The sequence below is a fragment of the Symphalangus syndactylus genome, chromosome 8 (genome assembly GCF_028878055.3).
Source record: "Symphalangus syndactylus isolate Jambi chromosome 8, NHGRI_mSymSyn1-v2.1_pri, whole genome shotgun sequence".
Classification (NCBI taxonomy): Eukaryota; Metazoa; Chordata; class Mammalia; order Primates; family Hylobatidae; genus Symphalangus; species Symphalangus syndactylus.
In genome coordinates, this window is record NC_072430.2 from 136,731,687 (window position 1) to 136,755,938 (window position 24,252).

A 24,252-nucleotide genomic window follows, 5' to 3' on the forward strand; every position below is an offset into this window, starting at 1 on the left:
GAGGTTCCAGGGTTGTCTTGTCCATTTCCGGCTCCAGATTTGAATTAGCCATTTCTCTAAGGAGTCCCACACCTTTACTTTTTCTTTTTTTTTGAGACGGAGTCTTGCTCTGTCGCCTAGGCTGGAGTGCAGTGGCACAGTCTTGGCTCACTGCAACCTTTGCCTCCGGGTTCAAGTTATTCTCCTGCCTCAGCCTCCCCAAGTAGCTGGGACTACAAGCACATGCCACCATGCCTGGCTAATTTTTGTATTTTTAGTAGAGACAGGGTTTTGCCATGTTGGCCAGGCTGGTCTCGAACTCCTGACCACCTCAGATGATCTGCCCACCTTGTCCTCCCAAAGTGCTGGGATTGCAAGCATGAGCCACCGTGCCCGGCCTCACATCCTTACTTTTAACCAGTATGCAATATGGGATGGTTAGAGAGTACACCTGTGATCTCATAATGATCTTTTTCCCCCATACCTTTTGTTCTTTTCTTATGTGTCTTAGGATAATAACGTAGAATAAAATGCTTTAAAGAAGTAACACATTAATTTATATTTTAATTGCACAGTTTTGAATGACTTAATTGATTAAGTCCTATTACCTCAGGAGTCTCCAACCCCTGAGCCATGGACTGGTACTGGTCTGTGGCCCGTTAGGAACTGGACCACACAGCAGGAGGTGAGCAGTGGGCAAGTGAGCATTACTGCCTGAGCCCCGCCTCCTGTCAGATCAGCAGGGGCATTAGATTCTCATAGGAGCATGAACTCTACTATGAACTGTGCATGCAAGAGATCTAGGTTGCATGCTCCTTATGAGAATCTAATGCTTGATGGTCTGAGATGGAGCAGTTTCATCCCGTAACAGCCCCCCACTTCTGGTCTGTGGAAAAATTGTCTTCCACAAAACCAGTCCCTGGCACTGAAAAGGTTGGAGACTGCTGCCTTATAGCATTTGTTGGTTTAGTAACTCAAAAGTGAATTTAGCTCCTACAACACTAATTCTTCAGTATAAACCATGAAGATTATCACAAAGTCAGACGCAGGTTAGTTTTTGAGTATGCTCTACAGTTAAGCTTGCCGTACTCTGGTTGTTGCTTTCCACTGATCTTCTGTATTAGTCCATTTTCATGCTGTTGATAAAGACATACCCAAGACTAGGCAATTTACAAAAGAAAGTGGTTAATGGATTCACTTTTCCACGTGTCTGGGGAGGCCTTCCAGTCGTGGCAGAAGGTGAAAGGCACGTTTCACATGGCGGCCTACAAGGGAAGAGAACTTATTAAGGGAAACTCCCCTTTATAAAAACATCAGATCATGTGAGACTTATTCACTATCATGAGAGCAGCACAGGAAAGACCAGCCCCCCATGATTCAATTACCTCCCACCTGGTCCCTCCCATGACACGTTGGAATTGTGGGAGCTACAATTCAAGATGAGATTTGGGTGGGGTCTCAGCCAAACCATGTTGCCTTCTCTTCCCATTCTCTTCTTAAACTTCATATGCATGAGCCAAAGCATAAATTATTAAGTAAGTAGGCGGGCAGAATCACTCTGATTGCAATTTATATCCCCCCACACACATATACACACATGCAGAGAAAGACCTTTCACTGTGAGAAAGTTCAGCCTGCAGATTGTATAACAAAGTCAGAATTCTGGTACCTATGATATTTCTCCGTGGTTGGTGGGAACCAAATCCTTTGTGGAACCACTAGTGGCAGAAATAAATACAAAATAGAAACTAAAGGCCTGAGCTCTTTGCATAATGTCATCTTCTTCTTCTTTTTTTTGAGACAGAGTCTCACTCTGTTGCCCAGGTTGGAGTACAGTGGCGTGATCTCAGCTCACTGCAACCTCTGCCCCCTGGGCTCAATTGATTCTCTTGCCTCAGCCTCCTGAGTAGCTGGGATTACAGGCGTGCGCCACCACACCCAGCTAATTTTTGTATTTTTAGTAGAGACAGGGTTTCACCATGTTGGCCAGACTGGTCTTGAACTCCTGACTGCAAGTGATCTGCCTGCATTGTCCTTCCAAAGTGCTGGGATTACAGGTGTGAGCCACCACGCCTGACCCGTAATGTCTTTCCAGGAGACTACCTTTTACCTGCTAGACCAACTGCAGCATGACAGTTGCTTTCTTGCCCAGAACTTCTCTCTCTGAGATAAAGTATGTATGGGGACGATACAGGAAAAACCATTAAACCCGAGATTGTATATAGCCACCATGCTTTAGACATAGGGTATACACCTGTGCCTTCTGCCTGTGCTTAGGCTGCTCTGACAGTACCCAAGGTTGTATTAGTTCTTTGAGGATGGTCGGGGTAGATGTTCCTAAATATTTCTGAATTTGCCTGGCACATTTAAGGAAATTGAATGAATTTGTTGTTTTGAGTGATATCGAATTCTTTTTCTGCTGTAACTTGTCAGTAAATTTTCTTATTTTTGGATGATCTTCTTTGGGTCAGTTATTAAAACAAGGCTTATGTGGTAAAGCAGAAGTGCAGCTGGGAGAGCTGTTTCTTTAATTGTACAGGCTGTGTATTCCTTATCCAGAATAAGGAATTCTTATCCAAAATAAGGTCCTTTTTGGGACCAGAAGTGTTTTATTGGGTTTGGAATGTTTTTTGGATTTTGGAATATTTACATTATACCAGTTGAGCATCCTAAATCCTAAAATCTGAAATCTGAAATGGTCCACTGAGCATATCTTTTGAGTGTCATGTTGATGCTCAAAAAGTTTCAGATTTCAGACCATTTTGGATTTTCAAATTAGGGATGTTCAATCTGTGTATCAGTGCCCTAGCTGTAGCTTCACTCACATGAGCTCTTGCAGGAAGGGGCCTGAGGGAATCTTTTTGGAGATTGCCGGTCTGGCCAGTAGAACTTTTTTGTAGTATTAAAGAGAGGGAGATGTGTCTCTTTCTAACTTCCCATTGACAGATGAATGGGCAAATGAATGTATGAATCTGACACGAGTCAAAACAAGCAAAAAAGAAAATTTTGTTAATGTACTCAGGGATTGGGAACCAAGTTTTAAAAAAAGTTTGCTCAAAAGTTTTGAGCACAATTTTGCTAAAAAAAAAATAAAACATTGTTTACAAGTTTTTCTATTACTATATTTTTATGGAGTCAATTTTTACAAACTGAGGATATATTCTTACCTTTATTCTGATCGTTAATATCTTTGTAATATTTTACTTTGGTTTTCTGAGTCGATATTGTAATATTAATTGTCTAGGGATGGTCATGTTAATTGAACCTACTGTATTAAAATGCTTTAGGAAAGATGTAATAACTTTTTCTCTCTTGTATAAGGTGAAGATCTTTCACTAAGCATGATCTTTGTGTTACTTTTAATTAGAACATTAGACCTATCAAATATAAACATGGTGAAACTGCTAGAGCTCTCTTACTTCATTCAGGTCTCTGCTCAAATGCTGCTTCCTCTAAGCAGTATTTCCTAGTCACCCTACTGATAAACTAGCCACACCCTCTCCATTATTCTCTCATTTACTTAACCAGCTTTCTCATTCTTTCAATATATTTAATTGCGCTTCTCACTAGTCGACTTTTGATTGTGTTCACTGTTCTGCCGTTGGCACCTAGAACAGTTTCTGGCACCATGAAAGGGACTCCATAATGACTTGTTGAATGAGTAAATTGTTCATCATTTGTCACCCCGCTAGGATGTAGGACTCATGACGGTGCCTGGCACGAGGTGGGCATTGCAACATTTGTTTGAAAGAATAAAAGGAATGTTTATAAGTAGTGATCAAATTCATTTTTTATATTTATGTATATACATGTGATCATTTAAGTTTTAATTATGTTTAAATTGAACATAGATATTTATCATATAGAAATAGATTATTAATAAGGATGTGGTATTCAAGTAACATCCAGAACCTACAAAATCTGCTGCTTTTTTGCTAATGTGGATGGGCAGATTTACATGTAGGGTCACAATTTTTTTCAGTGACTCAGTAACACCTGGTATATTTTAATATAGTGCCCATAGACATCAGAGTGCTGCATGTGACAAACTCATAAAATGGATTAGTATCTGGATTGGTTTTTTATTTTTTTTTTTAGAGAGAGAATATCCCTTTGTTGCCCAGGCTGGAGTACTGTGGCATGATCATAGCTTACTGTAACTCCTAACTCCTAGGCTCAAGTAATCTTCCCACTTCAGCCTCCCAAGTAGCTAGGACTACAGGTGCGCCGCCCCCCAGCTATGCCTGGTTGATTTTTAAATTTTTTTTAGAGACAGGGTCTCAATATGTTGCCCAGGCTGGTCTTAAACTCCTCCTGCCTTGGCCTCCCATAGCTCTGAGATTACGGGTATGAGTCACCGCGCCTGGCCTGGATTTTTTTCCTCTACTTGCTTCATTAGTATTGTAGTGTAAATGTCCATCAGTGTGTGTGCTTTATACGTATATATACATATATTTGTATACATATATACATACATGTATATGTATACATGTATACATATATACATACATGTATACATATATACATATACATATATACATACATGTATACATATATACATATACGTATATATGTATATGTCTATATATACACATACATGCAGAGAAAGACCTTTCACTGTGAGAAAGTTCAGCCTGCAGATTGTATAACAAAGTCAGAATTCTGGTACCTATGATATTTTCTCCATGGTTGATGGGAACCAAATCCTTTGTGGAACCATTAGTGGCAGAATAAATACATAATAGAAACTAAAGGCCTGAGCCTTTAAATATATATATATATTTATCTATATATATTTTTGTATTTATATATATATATATTTTTTTTCTGAGACGGAGTCCCACTCTGTCGCCCAGGCTGGATGGAGTACAGTGGCGTGATCTCAGCTCACTGCAAGCTCCGCCTCCCGGGTTCATGCCATTCTCCTGCCTCAGCCTCCCGAGTAGCTGGGACTACAGGTGCCTGCCACCACGCCCGGCTAATTTTTAGTAGAGACAGGGTTTCACCATGTTAACCAGGATGGTCTCGATCTCCTGACCTCATGATCCCCCCGCCTTGGCCTCCCAAAGTGCTGGGATTACAGGCTTGAGCCACCGCACCTGGCCAATAAAGCTTTATATTTTTATAAGAACATTTTATAAACTCTTGTTCACACTTAATTTTGTTTTTTTCCACTTCATCTTGTATTCTTGTGGTTTCCTTGGTTTCCTTTAGGAACACTGTGGCATACTTTGTTGAGTTCTTTTATCATTCTCTAACTTACTAAGTGTTCCTATATGGTGAGCGTTTATGAAGCAGCATGGTACTACTTCTGGTATTCAGGGCCTTTGGGGAGAGGGGATGAAAATGTACATCAGAAATATGAGAAGTGGATAAGGCATTAATTTGGGGCATCCTGAAGAGCTGAGTGTCAACCTGGCTTTGCTGGATTGATTATGTGCATTAGGCGGTCTGTGCTTCTGGAAAATAAAGTTCCTTTTTCGAACTACATGATTAGTGTCCAATACCGTTAGCTTCTGAATATGCAGTTTCTTCCTTAGAAAAGAAAAATCTGCTCTTTTTTTTTTTTCTCTCTCAGTGATTTAGCAGAATTTTTCTGTTTTCTTTAGGTAGTTAAACCAGAGAGCAATGACAAAGAAACAGAAGCTGCGTATGAATCAGATATCCCTGAGGAGCTCTGTGGACACCATCTCCCGCAACAGTCCCTGAAAAGCTATAATGACAGTCCTGATGTCATTGTAGAGGCTCAGTTTGATGGCAGTGACTCAGAAGATGGACATGGCATCACACAAAATGTGCTGGTTGATGGTGTTAAGAAACTCTCAGTTTGTGTTTCTGAAAAAGGTGAGTACTATTGTCTGACTTTTTTTTTTAAAGAACACTGATTAAGTATTGGAATTCCCTCTCTGCTACAGAGTAAATAACACAATGCAATTGATACAGTCCTAATTTTTGACCTGTGGCAGCTTTTAGAAAAGGGGAATCTTTGACAGGTTTAGCTGCTGGTTATGAAAGAGGGGATGAAAGTGCTTCCAGCGGTTTGTGTGGGCCGTAGTTGCAGTTGCCACATTCCTAATAGGCTTGAGCTGTGTTGCTGGTTAACGTTGACATCTCTTGCGATAGGCGCAATCCTGTGGATGATGTGAACACAATTAAACTGGTATGTAATATTCTTATGAAAAATCACTTTATTTTACTCTCAGTTTTACTTTAAGTATCTTTTAGAAGTATTTTTGTTGGCAGGGCGCGGTGGCTCATGTCTGTAATCCCAGCACTTTGGGAGGCCTAGGCGGGCGGATCATGAGGTCAGGAGATTGAGACCATCCTGGCTAACACGGTGAAACCCTGTCTCTACTAAAAATACAAAAAAATTAGCCAGGCGTGGGCCGAGCATGGTGGCTCACGCCTGTAATCCCAGCACTTTGGGAGGCCAAGGTGGGCGGATCACGAGGTCAGGAGATCGAGACCATCCTGGCTAACACGTTGAAAGCCCGTCTCTACTAAAAATAAAAAAAATAAAAAAAATTAGCTGGGAGTTGTGGCGGGTGCCTGTAGTCCGAGCTACTCTGGAGGCTGAGGCAGGAGAATGGCGTGAACCTGGGAGGCGGAGCTTGTAGGGAGCCGAGATTGTACCACTGCACTCCAGCCTGGGCAACACAGTGAGACTCCGTCTCAAAAATAAAAATAAAAAAGTTTTTTTTGTCATTTCTGGTGGGCATGGATCACCCAAAATTTTATAAACAAATAGCCTTAGAAAGTATTTTGAGTCTAAGCCTTTTAAAAAGCCAGTTTTGTTTTCTCTGATTGAAACCTAAGCCATGGGTCCTCTGGATGCAGGAAAAAAAGCAGTTGTAAACACATGAGAGCTGTGACCACAGACCCTACTTGACCACACTTTAGGAGACTTAAGGAAAGTATTAAGTACAATTTGAGTATTTCAAGGTAGAGATTTCGAAGAGATTCTACATAGAAGGAGTATATTTTCTAGCCAAATTGAATTTTATGTATACTATTAATGGAAACCAACCAACTCTGACCTGGCCAGGCTGACTAGATAATGAGCTTTGTTATCAAGAAGAAGTTTCTGGCACACTTCCCATGAAAGGCTAGGAGAAATGCCAGAAGATTACTAAAGGAGGATGTTCAGCAGACAACTTGTTTAGGGACTGGTGAGCATATGTCCCCCCAGCATAAAGAAAGCAGAAGGTATTTTCAGGACATGACAGCAGAAGGGTGACTACTTTTCTCCATTGCTGAGGAGGTAGTGATCTGTGAAAGAAAGCATTTTTTGAAAGCATGTGTCTTTTTTGGTGCCAAGTACTCCTCATTCAGAATGACTTTCCAACTTTGAAATTCTTCTTGACTGGTGCTCGCTTCAGCAACACATATACTGAAATTCTTCTTGACTGAAGAGGCTACTACTTCCTGTGTCAGGTATTGCTATGGGCTCCGCCAGGTATCACTGCCTTCAGGGTACCCAGGTTCCTTTTGTTTGGGGACATGTTTAGATAACTAGTGGTTTCCCTGTTCAGAGCTCAGCCAGTTCCTTTTGGATGCTATTCCTTGACATTTTATTCTTGCGATTTTTCTACTTTCTTTCCTTTAAAAATAGTTGAATACTGTGACATTCCTCCTAAAGTAAATATGTATCATCGTAATCACATTAGTACTATGAGTCATGTATTTTCAGTGAGAAGAGTGGCAAATAACCAGGACTCTAAGTAGCCAAATCCTTCATTAACAAGATCAGCAAGGAAGAGAGATATTCACAGGATAAAGCCAGGCAAAGGAACACTTTAAAGCATATTGAGTATTTGGCTTAAAACTACTTCGTGGAAACCCAGCTCTGGTGATAGGTTTGGCAGATCTCAGCAGCCTCTTTTCCTCTGGGCTCCAAGTGAAGGGATAAGACACATTGATCTCTCATTAGTGGTTGGTACAAATAGGAGGACAAGGAAATACTGATGGATGGAAGTAACAGCAGAATTGATGCCTGGGTTGGATGCTAACGGTTTACTTTGTTAGCATCCAACCCAGAGTTTTGGGAAACTCTGATGCTGTACCTCCTCTTGATTCACCCTCTATTATAATTCTTCCCCCACACTCCTTTCGAGACAGGGTCTCACATTTTCGCCCAGGCTAGAGTGCAATGGTGTGATCATAGCTCACCGCAGCCTTGCCCTCCTGGGCTCAGGCGGTCTTCCTGCCTCAGTCTCCTGAGTAGCTGGGACTAAAGTGTGCACCACCACACCCAGATAATTTTTGTTGTTGTTGTTGTTTTTTAATACAGACAGGGTCTTGCTGTGTTGCCAGGGCTAGTCTTGAACTCCTGGCCTCAAGCGATCCTCCTGCTTTGGCCTCACAAAGCACTGGGATTACAGGTGTGAGCCATTGTGCCTGGCCCCTCTGTCTTTCTTACAAGTAAATATCACTGAGTACATTATAAGCCCACTGTATGCAGGTTTCTTTCCTTATTCTTTTTGCATCCTTCCTAGCCCACTGTTATTTATATTACTTCCTTAGTAGCCCTGACTGAGGGAACAACTTTAATCCTTCCCTCAGTATCTGGTACAGATTTCTCTTTTCTGCTAGCCTCTAAATAGAGAGTTTGTGAAACCACATGGCTGTTTCTCATTTCTTGCCCTCTTGATATTTAGGAAAATTGCAATTTGCTCTTTTAAAAATCACAGCATTTTTAAGGATATTTCGACCAGCTTCTCTTACTTGGGATAATAAAAAAAATCTGGTTACCATTAGGATGTTAGTACTTTTTGCACTATTTAGGGTTTTGAAGTTTGTTATTGAAACAAACCATAACCTTAAGAATATCAAACTTTTCCTGAGACTTCTAGAAAGGTTCTTTGCTTTGTGTTGTAGTTGCAAGTGGATTATTAATCCTGGTTCATGCTTGTGTTCAAAAGTGTTTTTTTGTTTGTTTTTGCTTTAGTATTATGTCTCTTTGCCCAAAGCAAATGCTCTATATTGCATGTGTATTTATAGCATATACCTATTTGCTGAGGAAATATTTATATCTTCGTGATAACTACCAGTTTCTCTGGTAAGAGAGCACATTGCTCCTGTTGTCTGTAGCAAGTGCCTGTCACTGCATTAGGAGAAACATCTCAGCATCTCAGACATTCATACAGTAGTTTCTTTGAGGACAACTGCACAGGTCTGCATTATCCCCAGCCCCTGAGAGAGAGTGGGCCAAAGGCCTGGGCCCCTTTTAGAGATCCACTCCCCAATGCCCCTTTGAGATTGAACTTTTACCACTTTACAAGCAGTATCTTTGTTGTTGGCATAGAAAGCTGCCATCCATATGGAGCTTAGGGACAACCAATTAAAATTTTCTTGGTATCAAATGCATGAATGGCTTTAAAAATGTTCGGCTGTTGTGCTAGGAAATAGTAGGTCTTATTCATTCTTTGTAACTATCTTTTTTTTACCCATTAACCATTGCCACTTCTCCCCACTTACTACCCTTCCCAGCCCCTGGTAATCATCCTTCTACTCTCTGTCTCCATGCGTTCAATTGTTTTAGTTTTTAGCTCTCACAGATAAGTGAGAACATATGAAGTTTGTCTTTCTGTGCCTGACTACTTCACTTAACATAATGACCTCCAATTCCATTCATGTTGCAAATGACAGGATCACATTCTTTTTTTTTTTTTTAATGGCTGAATAGCACTCCATTGTGTATATATGCCACATTTTCTTTATCCATTTGTCTGTTGATGGACATGTAGGTTGTTTCCAAATCTTGGCTATTATGATTAGTGCTGCGAGAAACATGGGAGTGCAGATATCTCTTTGATATGCTGTTTTCCTTTCTTTTGGATATGTACGTAGGAGTGGGATTGCTGGTATGGTAGCTATTTCTAGTTTTTTGAGGAACTTCCAAACTGTTCTCCATACTGATTGTACTAATTTACATTCTCACCAACAGTGTATGAGGGTTCCCTTTTCTCCACATCCTCACCAACATTTGTCATTGCCTATCTTTTAGATAAAAGCCATTTTAACCAGAGTGAGATGATATCTCATTGCAGTTTTGACCTGCATTTCTCTGATGATCAATGATGTTGAGCACTTTTCTGTAAACCTCTTTGCCATTTGTCTGTCTTCTTCGCTCAAGAAGTCTTTGCCCAGTCCAATGTCCTGGAGAGTTTCTCCAATGTTTTCTTTTTGTAGTTTAATAGTTTGATGTCTTAGATTTAAGTCTTTAATCCATTTTGATTTGATTTTTTATGTGAGAAGAGATAGGAGTCTAGTTTCATTCTTCTGCATATGGATATCCAGTTTTCTCAGCACCATTTATTGAAGAGACTGTCCTTTCCCCAGTGCATGTTATTGGCACCTTTGTTGAAAATGAGTTCACTGTGGATGTATGGATGTATGTATGGATGTATGTATTCTGGGTTCTCTACTCTGTTCCACTGGTCTGTGTATCAGTTTTTATGCCAGTACCATGCCGTTTAGGTTACTATAGCTCTGTATTATAATTTGAAGTCTGGTAATGTGATTCTTCCAGTTTTGTTCCTTTTTCTTGAGATAGCTTTGACTATTTTGGATCTTTGTGGTTCTGTATAAATTTTAGGATTTTTTTTTTCTGTGAAGAATGTCATTAGTATTTTGTTAGGGACTGCATCAAATCTGTAGATTGCTTTGGTATTGACATTTTAACAATGTTGATTCTTCCCAGCCATGAACGTGAAATATCTTTAAACATTTTTGTGTCCTCTTTAATGTGATTCATCAATATTTTATAGTTTTCATTGTATGGATCTTTTACTTCTTTGGTTAATTCTGAGGTATTTAATTTTATTTATAACTATTGTAAGTGGGATTACTTTCTTGCTTTCTTTTTCAGATTGTTTGCTGTTAGCATATAGAAATGCTACTGATTTTTGTATGTTGATTTTATATCCTAAAAGTTTACTGAATTTTCAGTTCTGATAGTTTCTTGGTGAAGTCTTTAGGGTTTTCCAAATATAAGATCATATCATCTGCAAGCAAGGATTTTTTGACTTCTTCCTTTCCAGTTTGGGTGCCCTTTATTTCTTTCTCTTGTCTGATTGCTCTAGCTAGGACTTCCAGTACTGTGTTGAGTAACAGTAGTGACAGTGGGTATTCTTGTTGTGTTCCAGACCTTAGAAGAAAGTCTTTTAGTTTTTCCCCATTCAGTTTGTTATTAGCTGTGGGTCTGTCATATACAGCTTTTATTAGGCTGAGATATATTCCTTCTGTACCCAGTTTTTCAAGGGTTTTTATTATGAATGGATGTTGAATTTTATCAAGTGCTTTTTCAGCATGAATTGAAATGATCATATAGTTTTCTTCCTTCATTCTGTTGATATGATGTATCACATTGATTGATTTGCATATGTTGAGCCTTGCTTACATCCCTGGAATAAATCTCACTTGGTCATGATGAATGATCCTCTTAATGTGTTGTTGAATTTTATTTGCTAGTATTTTGTTGAGGATTTTTGCGTTAATATTCATCAGTGATACCAGCCTGTAGTTTTTTTTTTTAATATATGTCTTTGTCTGGTTTTGGTATCAGGATAATATTGGCCCTGTAGAATGAGTTTGGAAGTGTTCCCTCCTCTGTTTTTCTGAATAGTTTGAGTAGGATTGGTATTAATTCTTCTTTAAATGTTTGGTAGAATTCAATAGTGAAGCCATCAGGTCCTGAGTTTTCTTTGTAGGAAGACTTTTTATTACAGCTTCAATCTTGTTATTTGTTACTGGTCTGTTCAGGTTTTGCATTTCTTCATGGTTCAATCTTAGTAGGTTGTATGTGTCTAGGAATTTATCAATTTCCTACATTTTCCAATTTATTGGTATATAGTTTCTCATAGTATCCACCAATGATCTTTTGAGTTTCTGCAGTATCAGTTGTAGTGTCTCCTTTTTCATCTCTGATTTTATTTCTTAGTCTGGCTAAAGATTTGTCAGTTTTGTGTAACTTTTCAGAAAACTATCTTTTTGTTTCATTGATCTTTTGGATTGTTTTCTTCATTTCAATTTCATTTATTTCTGCTCTGACCTTTATTATTTCTTCTGTAATTTTGGGTTTGGTTTGCTATTGCTTTTCTAGTTCTTTAAGATGCATCATTAGGTGGTTTATTTGAATTTTTTCTTCTTTCTTTTTCTTTTTTTTTGATGTAAGCACAGCTTTCCCTGTATCCCATAGGTTTTGATATGCTGTGATTCCATTATCATTTGTTCCAAGAGATTTTTAATTTGTTAACCCACTGGTCATTCAGCATGTTTTTTAATTTTCATGTATTTGTATAGTTTCCAAAATTCCTCTTGTTATTGATTTCTAGTTTTGTTCCATTGTGGTCAGAGAAGATACTTGATACCATTTCTGTTTTTTTGAGTGTTTTAAGGCTTGTTTTGTGATCTAACATGTGGTCTGTCCTTGAGAATGATCCATATGCTAAGGAAAAGAATGTGTATTCTGCAGCCATTGGATGAAGTATTCTGTAAATATTTATTAGGGCTATTTTGATCTATAGTGCAGATTAAGCCAGCTGTTTCTTTGTTGATTTTCTGTCTGTGAGATCTGTCAAATGCTGAAAATGGGGTGTTGAAATCTCCAGCTGTTGGCCAGACATGGTGGCTCATGCCTGTAATCCCAGCACTTTGGGAGGCCAAGAAAGGTGGATCACTTGAGGACAGGAGTTTGAGACCAGGCTGGCCAACATAACAAAACCACGTCTCTTCTAAAAATAGAAAAATTAGCTAGTCATGGTGGTGCGCACCTATAAATCCCAGCTACAGGGGAGGTGGAGGTGGGAGGATTGCTTGAACCCGGGAGGCAGAGGCTGCACGGAGCCAAGATTGCGCCACTGCACTCCAGCCTGGGTGACAGAGTGAGACTCCGTCTCAAAAAAAAAGAAAATAAAGCTCCATCTGTTATTATATTGGGGTCTATCTCTTTCTCTCTTTAGCTCTAATAATATTTGCTTTATATATCTGGGCTCTCCAGTGTTGGGTGCATATATATTTAAGATTTTTATACCTTCTTGCTAAATTGACCCCTTTATCATTATATAGTGACCTTCTTTTTCTCTTCTTATAGTTTTTGCCTTGAAATCTATTTTATCTGATATTAATATAGGTACTTTTCCCCTTTTTTGGTTTCTGTTGGCTTGGAATATCTTTTTCCATCCCTTTATTTTCAGTTGATGTGTGTCTTTATAGGTGAAGTGTGTTTCTTGTAGGCAGCAGATCATTGCATCTTGTTTTTTCATCCATTCAGCCACACTGTGTCTTTTTATTGGAAAGTTCAGTCCGGTTACATTCAGTGTTATCATTGATGAGTAAGGACTTACTCCTGCCATTTTGTTATTTGTTTTTTGGTTGTTTTGTGGTCTTCTCTTCTTTCCATCTTCCTGTCTTCCTTTTAGTGAAAGTGATTTTTCTCTGGTAATATGATATAATTCTTGCTTTTTAATTTTTGTGTATTTATTGTATGTTTTTTGATTTGAGGTTACAATAAGTATTACAAATGCTATCCTATAACCCATTATTTGAAACTGATAACAGCTTACTACTGTTTTTATAAATAAATAAGCAAAAAGAAAACTAATAAAAACTCTACACTGTAACTTCATCCCCTCACTTTTTAAGTTTTTGTTGCTTTTATTCACATCTTACAATATTGTCTATGTCTTGAATAGTTGTTGTAGTTATTATTTTTAATTGGTTTATCTTTTAATCTTTCTATTTAAGGTAAGAGTAGTTTACACAACAAAGTTACAGTGTTATAATATTTCAGTGTTTTTCTGTGTACTTACTATTATCAGTGAGTTTTGTACCTTCAGATGATTTTTTATTGCTCATTAATGTTCTTTTCTTTCTAATTGAAGTACTCCCTTTAGCGTTTCTTGTAGGACAAGTCTAGTGTTGATGAAGTCCTTCAGCTTTTGTTTGTCTGGAAAAGTCTTTATTTCTCCTTGATGTTTGAAGGATATTTTCACTGGATATACTATTCCATGGTAAAAGTTTTTTTTTTTTTCTTCAGCACTTTAAACATATTATTGCCACTGTAAGGTTTCCACTGGAAAGTCTGCTGCCACATGTGTTGGAGCTCCATTGTATGTTTGTTTCTTTCTCTCTCTTTTCTTTTCTTTTTCTTCTTTTCTTTTCTTTCTTTTTTTCTGCTTTTAGGATCCTTTCTTTATCCTTGACCTTTAGGAGTTTGATTATTAAATGCCTTGGGGTAGTTGTCTTTTTTTTTTTTCTTTTGAGACAGAGTCTCGCTCTGTCGCCCAGGCTGGAGTGCAGTGGCGTGATCTCGGCTCACTGCAAGCTCCACCTCCTGGGTTCACGCCATTCTCCTGCCTCAGCCTCCCGAGTGGCTGGGACTACAGGTGCCCACCACCACACTCGGCTAATTTTTCGTATTTTTAGTAGAGATGGGGTTTCACCGTGTTAGCCAGGATGCCCTTGATCTACTGACCTCGTGATCTGCCGACCTCGTGATCTGCCCACCTTGGCCTCCCAAAGTGCTGGGATTACAAGCGTGAGCCACCTCACCCGGCGCCTTGGGGTAGTTTTCTTTTAGTTAAATCTGCTTGGTGTTCTATAACCTTCTTGTACTTGGATATTAATATCTTTCTCTAGGTTTGGGGAATTGTCTCTTATTATTTCTTGGATTAAATTTTCTATCCATATGTCTTTCTCTACCTCCTCTTTAAAGCCAGTAACTCGTAGGTTTGCCCTTTTGAGGCTGTTTTCTGGGTCTTGTAGGCATGTGTGATTCTTTTTTATTCTTTTTTCTCTTGTCTTTTATGTGTATTTTCAAATAACCTATCTTCAACTTCACTAATTCTTTGTTCTCCTTGATCAGTTTTGCTATTAAAAGACTCTGATATGTTCTTCAGTATGTCAGTTTCATTTTTCAGCTCCAGATTTTCTGTTTGATTCTTTTTAATCATTTCAATCTTTGTTAATTTATCTGATATAATTCTGAATTCCTTTTCTATTATCTTGAATTTCTTTGAGTTTCCTCAAAACAACTATTTTGAATTTTCTGTCTGAAAGATTACATATCTCTGTTTCTTCAGGATTGGTCCTTGGTGCCTTACTTAGTTTGTTTGGTGAGGTTATGTTTTCCCAGGTGGTGTCGATGCTTGTAGATGTTCATTGGTGTCTGGACATTGAAGAGTTAGGTATTTATTGTAGTGTTCGTGGTCTAGGCCTATTGTATCTGTCCTTCTTGGGAAGGCTTTCCAGGTATTTGAAAGGATTTGGATGTTGTAATCTAAGCCATATGTGCATTAGGGGTTACCCCAAGCCCAGTAACACTGTGGTTTTCTCAGACTTGTAGAGGTTCTGCCTTGGTGGTCTTGGATAAGATCTGGAAGAATTCTCTGGATTACCAGGCAGAGACTCTTGTTCTCTTCCCTTACTTTCTCCCAAACAAACCACGTCTCTCTGTCTGCGCCGAGCCACCTGGAGCTGGGAGTGGGCTGACCCAAGTACCCCTGTGGCCATTATCACTGGGACTGTGCTGGATCAGACCTGAAGCCAGCACAGCACTGGGTCTCACGCAAGGCCCACTGTAACCACAACCCAACAACCTGTATTGCTGCTGAGCTGACTTTCAAACCACAGGATGCAGTCCTTCTCACCCTTCCCTCCCCTCTCCACAGGCAGAGGAGCCTCACCCTGTGGCTGCCACCACTACAGACCGATGGGGAGTACTGCCAGGCTTCCACCAATGTTCACTTAAGGCCCAAGGGCTCCTCAGTCAACTTCTGGTGATGAATGTTGCTAGGCCTGGGACTTACCCTTCAAAGTGATGGGCTCCCCTCTGGCCCAGGGCAGGTCCAGAAGTGATGCCATGTAAGAGCCAAGGCCTGGAATCAGGAACCCCAAGAGCCCACCTGGTACTCTTCTCCCCTGAGGCCGAGCTGGTACCTAAGGTGCAAGACAAAGTCTTCTTTTCTTTTTTCTCTGCTTTTCTCAAGCAGATGGAGTCTCTCGCAATAGCCACCACGGCTGAGAATATGCTGTGTCTAACCTTAAGCCGGCATGTCTCAGAGTCTCACTCAAGGACCATGGCATGCTACTTGGGTATCACAGCTGGTTTTTCAGGGCCGAATGGCTCTTTAATTCAGCAGGTGATGAGTCCTACCATGACTGAGTCATTCCCTTCAAGGCAACAGGTTCTCTTCGGGCCTAGGGTGTGCCTAGAAATGTCATCAGTGGAAAATTTTGCTTCCCTGTCTTTTAGTCTGGGTGAACAATGTAGTCATACTAGGTAGGATAGATGGTCAGGATCCACAGTGTTCTAAGACCCAAATCCTATGCTAGACCAGACATTCCTCCCTATGAAGTTTACAAAAGACATATACGCAGAGGACAAAGCAAGGCAGAGGAATAGTTCTTTTTTTATTAACTGAAGCTTCCATCTAAGCCAGAGTGATTGTAGTGTACACTCCTACTTGCAGTGTGTGAGGCTCCTTGTACCTTCTCATCTCCGCCAACAGTTAGGATTATCGAGGTTTCTAATTTTTTTTTTTTTTTTGAGACAGAGTCTACTCTGTCACCCAGGCTGGAGTGCGGTGACACCATCTTGGCTCACTTTAACCTCCACCTCCTGGGTTCAAACAATTATCCTGCCTCAGCTTCCTGAGTAGCTGGGACTATAGGCACATGCCACCATGCCTGGTTAATTTTTGTATTTTTAGTAGAGATGGGGTTTCACCATGTTGGCCAAGCTGGTCTCGAACTCCTGTCCTCAGGTGATCCACCTGCCTTGGCCTCCCAAAGTGCTGGGATTACAGGTGTGAGTCACCGCACCCAGCCCAGCGTTCTAATTTTTGTAATACAGATTAAGTTCTATAAATTGCTTTTTTATATCATTTGCCCATTTTTCCATCAGGTTGACTGTTCTCTTGTTGATTTATAGGAATTTCTTATCTTCTATCTAATAATCCCTTTTCTAACAGTTTTACAAACATCTTCTCTCATTTTGTCATTTAGTCATTTGTCTATTAACTTTGTGTGACATCTTTCATAGAACAAACATTTTTAATTTTAATGCAGTAAAAGTTGTCATACACTTTATGGGTTTTTAAGTTTTTCCCTGTCACTAGATCACAAAGATATTCTCCCTTGCAATCTTTTACTAAGTCTACAGTTTTGCCTTTTGCTAAACTTTATGATGTGCATTCTTCATTGATTAAGATTATCATCTGGTTTCTCTCTTCTATTTCTGATGTTGAACCATCCTTTTATTCGTCATATAGATTCTCCTTACTGATGTGTCATTATTTTAAAAATACATGATTGGATTCACTTAGGTAATATTAGTGTAGTATTTTTTGTATTTTTTTTTTTTTTTTTGGGACAGAGTCTAGCTCTGTTGCCCAGGCTGGAGTGTAGTCACACCATCGTGGCTTACTGTATCCTCTGCCTCCCAGGTTCAAGTGATTCTCCTGCCTCAGCCTCCCAGGTAGCTGGGATTACAGATGTACACCATCACACCCAGATAATTTTTGTATTTTTAGTACAGACGGGGTTTTGCCATGTTGTCGAGGCTGGTCTTGAACTCCTGGCCTCAAGTGATCTGCATACCTCAGCCTCCCAAAGTGCTGGGATTACAGGCATGAGCCACTGCCTGGCCAAGTGTAGTATTTTTATGTATCATGTTAAAATGGATCTTTGATTTTTTTGTTATTCAGTTTTTAGAATCAAGATTATAATAAATTAATGGAATGTCTTGGTCAGTTTCTGAGAGTTTACTATTTTTCTAGAACAGCTTGTGTAAAACAGGAATGAACCCTTGAAATTTGGTAGAACTCATTGTAAAATTGTACCTGCTGTTTTTCAGGAGGCGAGATCTTTGCTGTTTTAATCCCTTTTATACTAATTGATTTGTTCAGATTCTCTATCAGTTCTTGTGCCAATTTTGGCATAATTTAATGGGACTTTATCCATTCAACTTTATTAGCACATAGATATTCCTAATGCTCGTTATATTCTGTTATTATTTCAAAAATCTCATTTGTGTCTGTAGTTTTGTATTCTTTTTCGTTCTATATTTTAATTATTTGAATCTTCTTTTTTCTTTGATAACTCTTGCTCATCAAGGGTCTATCTTATTAATCTTTTCAAAGAACAATTTTGGTTGTGTTATTTTTCTCTATTTTTTATTTTTATTTTTTTTGAGACAGAGTCTTGCTCTGTTGCCCAGGCTGGAGTGCAATTGCATGATCTCAGCTCACTGCAACCTCTGCCTCCTGGGCCCTGCCTCAGCCTCCTGACTAGCTGGGATTACAGGTGCCTGCCACCATGCCCTGCTAATTTTTTTTTTTTTTTTTTTGTGGTAGAGCCAAGGTTTCACCATATTGGCCAGGCTGGTCTCAAACTCCTCACCTGAAGTGATCTGCCCACCTTGGCCTTCCAAAGTGTTGGGATTACAGGCATGAGCCACTGCTCCTGGCCTTTTTTTTCTTCTATTATTGATAATGATGTTTTGTGTATCTTTGATATTTGCCCTTAACTTTTTAATTTAATTTCCTATTTTCCAGGGATGTTGCTTTTTTGCCCTTTCCCCAGCTTCTTGAGTTGAATACTTAGCTTACTAATTTTAACCTTTCTTGTTTTCTTTGAAATGTTTTTAAAGCTACATATGTACCTCTAAATACTTCTTTAGCTCTATTCTACAGATTTTTATGTCCAGTGTTTTTATTATTATTCATTTTTAAATATTTTCTTTTCTTTATGATTTCTTCTGTAACTAGGTTATTTATTAAGGCTATTTAATTCTGTATTTTGCTATTTTTTGTTAATGTTTAATTTTATTGTCAGAGTATAGGATGTCTGTATATTTAATTCTTTATAGTTTATGGATACTTCCATTATAGTTTATTATATTGTCTGTATTTTTAAATATTACACGTATGCTCTGAAAGAAGGGTGTGTGTGTGTGTGTGTGTGTGTGTGTGTGTGTATATATATATCTCCACAAACTTGATTTATAATTATATTGTTCTTCCCTTCATAGTAAACTGTTTATTATTGTGTGTACTTTATCTGTCAGTTTCTGAGAGGGATCTTTAAAAATTTATGTCTGGGGGCCGGGTGTGGTGGCTCACGCCTGTAATGCCAGCACTTTGGGAGGCTGAGGTGGGTGGATCACTTGAGGTCAGGAGTTTGAGACCAGCCTGGACAACATGGTGAAACCCCGTCTCTACTAAAAATACAAAAATTAGTCAGGCGTGGTGGTGCACCCCTGTAGCCCTAGCTACTCAGGAGGCTGAGGCAGGAGAATCTCTTGAATCCGGGAGGCAGAGGTTGCAGTGAGCCAAGATCATACCACTGCACTCCAGCCTGGGTGATAGAGTGAGACTCCGTCTCAAAAAAAAAAAAAAAAAAAAAAAAGATATACCTTCCATTTAAAAATCTCTGTCTGTAAATTTCGAGGTATTTGTATTTCTTACATTTTGATTTATTTGTATTTCCTACAGTCTTGTCAATTGTAGCTTGATATATTTTGAAGTTGTGTTGTTATATACATATGTGTATGCTAGAATATACCTAGATGTATTTTTGTATACATGCATATCCATATATGTGGATAACTATTTGTACCCATATTTATCATCAGTATTTAGTGAGCATTTACAATGTGCTAGGCCCTTTCTAAGCACTTTGTAATTAATTCTCATTATGTTAGTTAATCCTTAGAACATACCTAGTATAGTGTCTATTTTAGGAATATAAATAGTATCTATCTCAGGAATTCCAGTAGTTTTTATTCCCAAGATGCAGAAAAGTTATGCAGTTGGTAAGCATACTTTGAGATCATTCTAATTGATCTGGAATGGGGCTAAGCATTGGTATTTTGAAAGAGCTCTTTAGAGATTCAAGGATTCTGCTACATACTCAGCATTGCTGCTGTAGAATCAACCCTAGGCTTGTCCTCCCAACTATTATATTTCTCCCCTAATAAATAGCAGTATACACAATACAGGTTAAACATTCATGATTTTCTAACCCTGAGTTTAATAATTCAATCAAGAATCGTTGCTAGATACTAAAACTATTGAGATAAAGGTTTTGGGGACCAAGATATTCACATGGACTCAAAGTATCATGCCACAGTTGACTTACTAATTAATTACACTGGGCAGAATGTCCTTTTATAGTGGACGTATTTGGTAGTCACCAGTTTAACCAACTGATCAAGCTTAGCATCATTAATTGGGATAGTCTGACATTTTGTACCTTCTGATGGAATGCATTATTGAATATCATTGTCTGTGAAGCATTCATGCTAAAAATGTTTCATCTGAATCAAGCCTCTAGCCCTAACCTCCAGTCTACTGGAAATACAGGGGATATTGGAATAAGTTAAATGACACCAAGGGAGAAATAATAAGATTAAATCCAATGCCGTGAAAAGCAAGGGGAGCTGTTCTAGTGAAACAAAAAGCAAGAGAGACATAACTAAAAGTATTGTGTGAAGCTTGGTTAGAATCTGGGTTGGGGAAAAAATATGGTAGCAACAATTGGGGAGATTTAAATTTAGAGTGGATATTAGGTGACATTTTGGAATTACCATTAATTTTCTTAGGTGCGATAATGATGTTGCAGAGATATAGGAGAATGTCCTTATTTTTAGGAGGTACTGGCTAACATAGTTGGGGTGAGGTGTCCTGATGTCTTTAATTTATTTTGAATGGTTCAGAAAAAAGAAGAAACAAAACTATGTGGTTGTGTGTGTGTGCAAACACACGTGCTTATACAAATCAAGAGAGAATGGGTGCAAATGTGGCAATATGTTAATTGGTGAATCAATAGGTGTTCATAATATCACTCTTTCAGCTTTTTAGTAAATTTAAAAATCTTTAAAATAAAACATTGGGTGAAAGAGAAAAATTGCCATGTTCTACAGTTTGGTGTGGATTTCAAGAGCTGGCATTGCTCATCCCATCTTTGGCCCCGAAGTAACTCTAAAGCATAAAATAATTATTGCTTATTGTTCAATACAAATATAGTCAGGACTGCTGTTTTCAGCTGGGTATTTTTTCTAAAAATTACTTTTATTCAGCCAGTCACAATTTTATTTTCCATTAAAAATGCCAATGTGTCACACAAGGTGTTAGTAAAATAAAAATCTTGAGTAAAGATTTTTAACTTATTTGAGTTAACAGTGGATTAAGAGAAATTCTTGCGAAAATTAATGAAGCCTTCAAGTAATTTTGTAAACGTGATTGTTTTTATGAGCCTCCTGTAAAAGTCAAACAGAATGACTTTTGCAAAAGTCAAACATTCATTTGCTTGAATGTTTGATTATTTCTAATAATTCTGTAGTTGTTTTGATTTTCTAGGTGTAAAATAATTTTGTCTTTTCCTTTCTAATTTTGTACCTTTTATTTATTACCTTATTTCATTGGCCATTACTTTAAGAACTGTGTTGCATAATAGTGGTGATTACCTTGTTCCAGACTTTAATGGGAATGCTTCCAATATTAAAACCTCAAGCACAGTGCTGGTTATTGGCTTGAGACCAAGTTAACCAAATGTCCTCTTTTATATTAAAAGTTTCTGTTGGGAATAGATATTGAATTCTCTTCAAGTGCCTTTTGAGCCTCTTTCAAGATGCTGTTTTTCCCTTTGGCTTGTTAACATGATGACATATAATATTGAATAATTCTTACATTCCTCATCTGACCATGACCCTCATTTAGTCATGGTATGTAGCATGCATTAACATGTAATTCACTTATGTTTGCTAATAATTTATTCATTATTTTTGGATTTACAATAAAAAGTGACATTAGTCTGCAGTTTATTCTTATTGTCTTTGTAACTTGGTAGGAAGAATTGGTGAGCTTTTCTTGTTGCCTTGGAATAGTTACAATAGCATTGAGTGATCACATATTCTCAATGATTGAAGCAATTAAAGAACTCATACTTGAAACATGGGCGAGAGCTTTCTTTAGTTGGCAGCTTTCTCAATCTCTAGTGATTATTGATTTCTTTAAATTTTCTTTGCATGTATTTTGATAATTATATTTTCCAGGAAAATAATACATTTTGAGCACATATTGTAATGTATTAGAATAGAGCTATATGAAGTATTTTCAGTTGTTTAGTTTCCTCTGTATCTGTGATCATAACCCCTTTCAGGTCCCCCCCACCACCTTTTTTTAACACTAGCTAGTGACTTAATCTGTTTAATTTTTAATGGAAATAGATTTCTGCCATTTTTATTATAAATAATTTCTACTGTTTTTATTACCAAGGAATTTCTTTTAGATATGGTTAATCTGAGATGGTCATATTTAATTAGAAATACAGACTGAAGTTCATGATAGAGGTCTGTGAACTGGAAATGCAGTTTAATGAGTCATTAGTGTCAAATTAGTTCCTTGAGTAACTCCTGGATTCTGAGAGTTCTTTTAAGAGACTGTCAGAGGATGAGGGCCTACCTGTTCTCTTTTCCTGCCACCTGGCCTTCCCTCCCTGAACGCAGTAGGTATTGTTTATCAAACTGTCCCCTGCCCTGGAGTCTCTATAACACACAGAAACTTTTGTGGGTTAAATTTGTTTTCTATTGTGGTAAAAAATTTTGCCATTTTAGCAGTTTTTAAGTGTACTATTCAATGTCATTAATTACATTTTCTGTGTTGTGCAACCACTACCACTGTTTCCCAAACCTTTTCGTCATCCCAAACAGAAGCTCTGTAACCAGTAACGAGCCACTCCTCATTTCTCCCCCAACCCCTGATAACTACAAATCTACTTCCTGTCTATAAATTTTCCTATTCTAGAGATTTCATATAAGTGGAGTCATACAATAGTCTTTTGTGTCTGGCTTTTTTCACTTACACGCAATGTTTTCAAGGTACATGTATGTTGTAGCATGTATCAGAACATCCTATTCTGTGGCTGAATAATATTCCATTATATTGTATATACTGAATTCTGGTATTTTTGTTCGTTTTTTGCTTTTGAGACAAAGACTCAGAGGGTCTGGCTGTGTTCCCCAGGCTGGAGTGCAGTGGTGTGATCTCGGCGCACTGCAACCTCTGCCTCCTGGGCTCAAGCCATCCTCCCACCTCAGCCTCCTGGAGTAGCTGGGACTACAGGTGGCACCACCACATCCAGCTAATTTTTGTATTTTTTTTTTTTTTTTTGAGTTAATTTTTTTTTTTTTTTTATTATACTTTAGGGTTTTAGGGTACATGTGCACAATGTGCAGGTTTGTTACATATGTATCCATGTGCCATGTTGATTTCCTGCACCCATTAACTCGTCATTTAGCATTAGGTGTATCTCCTAATGCTGTCCCTCCCCCCTCCCCCCACCCCACAACAGTCCCCGGAGCGTGATGTTCCCCTTCCTGTGTCCATGAGTTCTCATTGTTCAATTCCCACCTATGAGTGAGAACATGCGGTGTTTGGTTTTTTGTCCTTGCGATAGTTTACTGAGAATGATGTTTTCCAGTTTCATCCATGTCCCTACAAAGGACACGAACTCATCATTTTTTATGGCTGCATAGTATTCCATGGTGTATATGTGCCACATTTTCTTAATCCAGTCTATCGTTGTTGGACATTTGGGTTGGTTCCAACTCTTTGCTATTGTGAATAGTGCCGCAATAAACATACGTGTGCATGTGTCTTTATAGCAGCATGATTTATAGTCCTTTGGGTATATACCCAGTAATGGGATGGCTGGGTCAAATGGTATTTCTAGTTCTAGATCCCTGAGGAATCTTACACCTTATGCAAAAATTAATTCAAGATGGATTAAAGACTTATATGTTAGACCTAAAACCATTAAAATCCTACAAGAAAACCTAGGCAATACCATTCAGGACATAGGCGTGGGCAAGGACTTCATGTCTAAAACACCAAAAGCAATGGCAACAAAAGCCAAAATCGACAAATGGGATCTCATTAAACTAAAGAGCTTCTGCACAGCAAAAGAAACTATCATCAGAGTGAACAGGCAACCTACACAATGGGAGAAAATTTTTGCAACCTACTCATCTGACAAAGGGCTAATATCCAGAATCTACAATGAACTCAAACAAATTTACAAGAAAAAAACAAACAACCCCATCAAAAAGTGGGCAGAGGACATGAACAGACACTTCTCAAAAGAAGACATTTATGCAGCCAAAAAACACATGAAGAAATGCTCCTCATCACTGGCCATCAGAGAAATGCAAATCAAAACCACAGTGAGATACCATCTCACACCAGTTAGAATGGCCATCATTAAAAAATC

The 24,252-nt window shown here is 38.5% G+C and overlaps 1 protein-coding gene across 13 annotated transcripts in view; it reads left to right on the top strand.

Annotated features, from left to right (window-relative positions):
* The window catches only part of DIS3L2 (DIS3 like 3'-5' exoribonuclease 2), a 374,814-nt gene that overhangs the window by 127,927 nt on the left and 222,635 nt on the right, over positions 1–24,252 (top strand). For all 13 annotated transcript variants that reach the window (XM_063645277.1, XM_055290976.2, XM_063645284.1 and 10 more), the window contains one exon: positions 5,589–5,823. In XM_063645277.1, the coding sequence (XP_063501347.1) occupies positions 5,589–5,823 (235 nt within the window). The remainder of the gene's footprint in view (positions 1–5,588; positions 5,824–24,252) is intronic.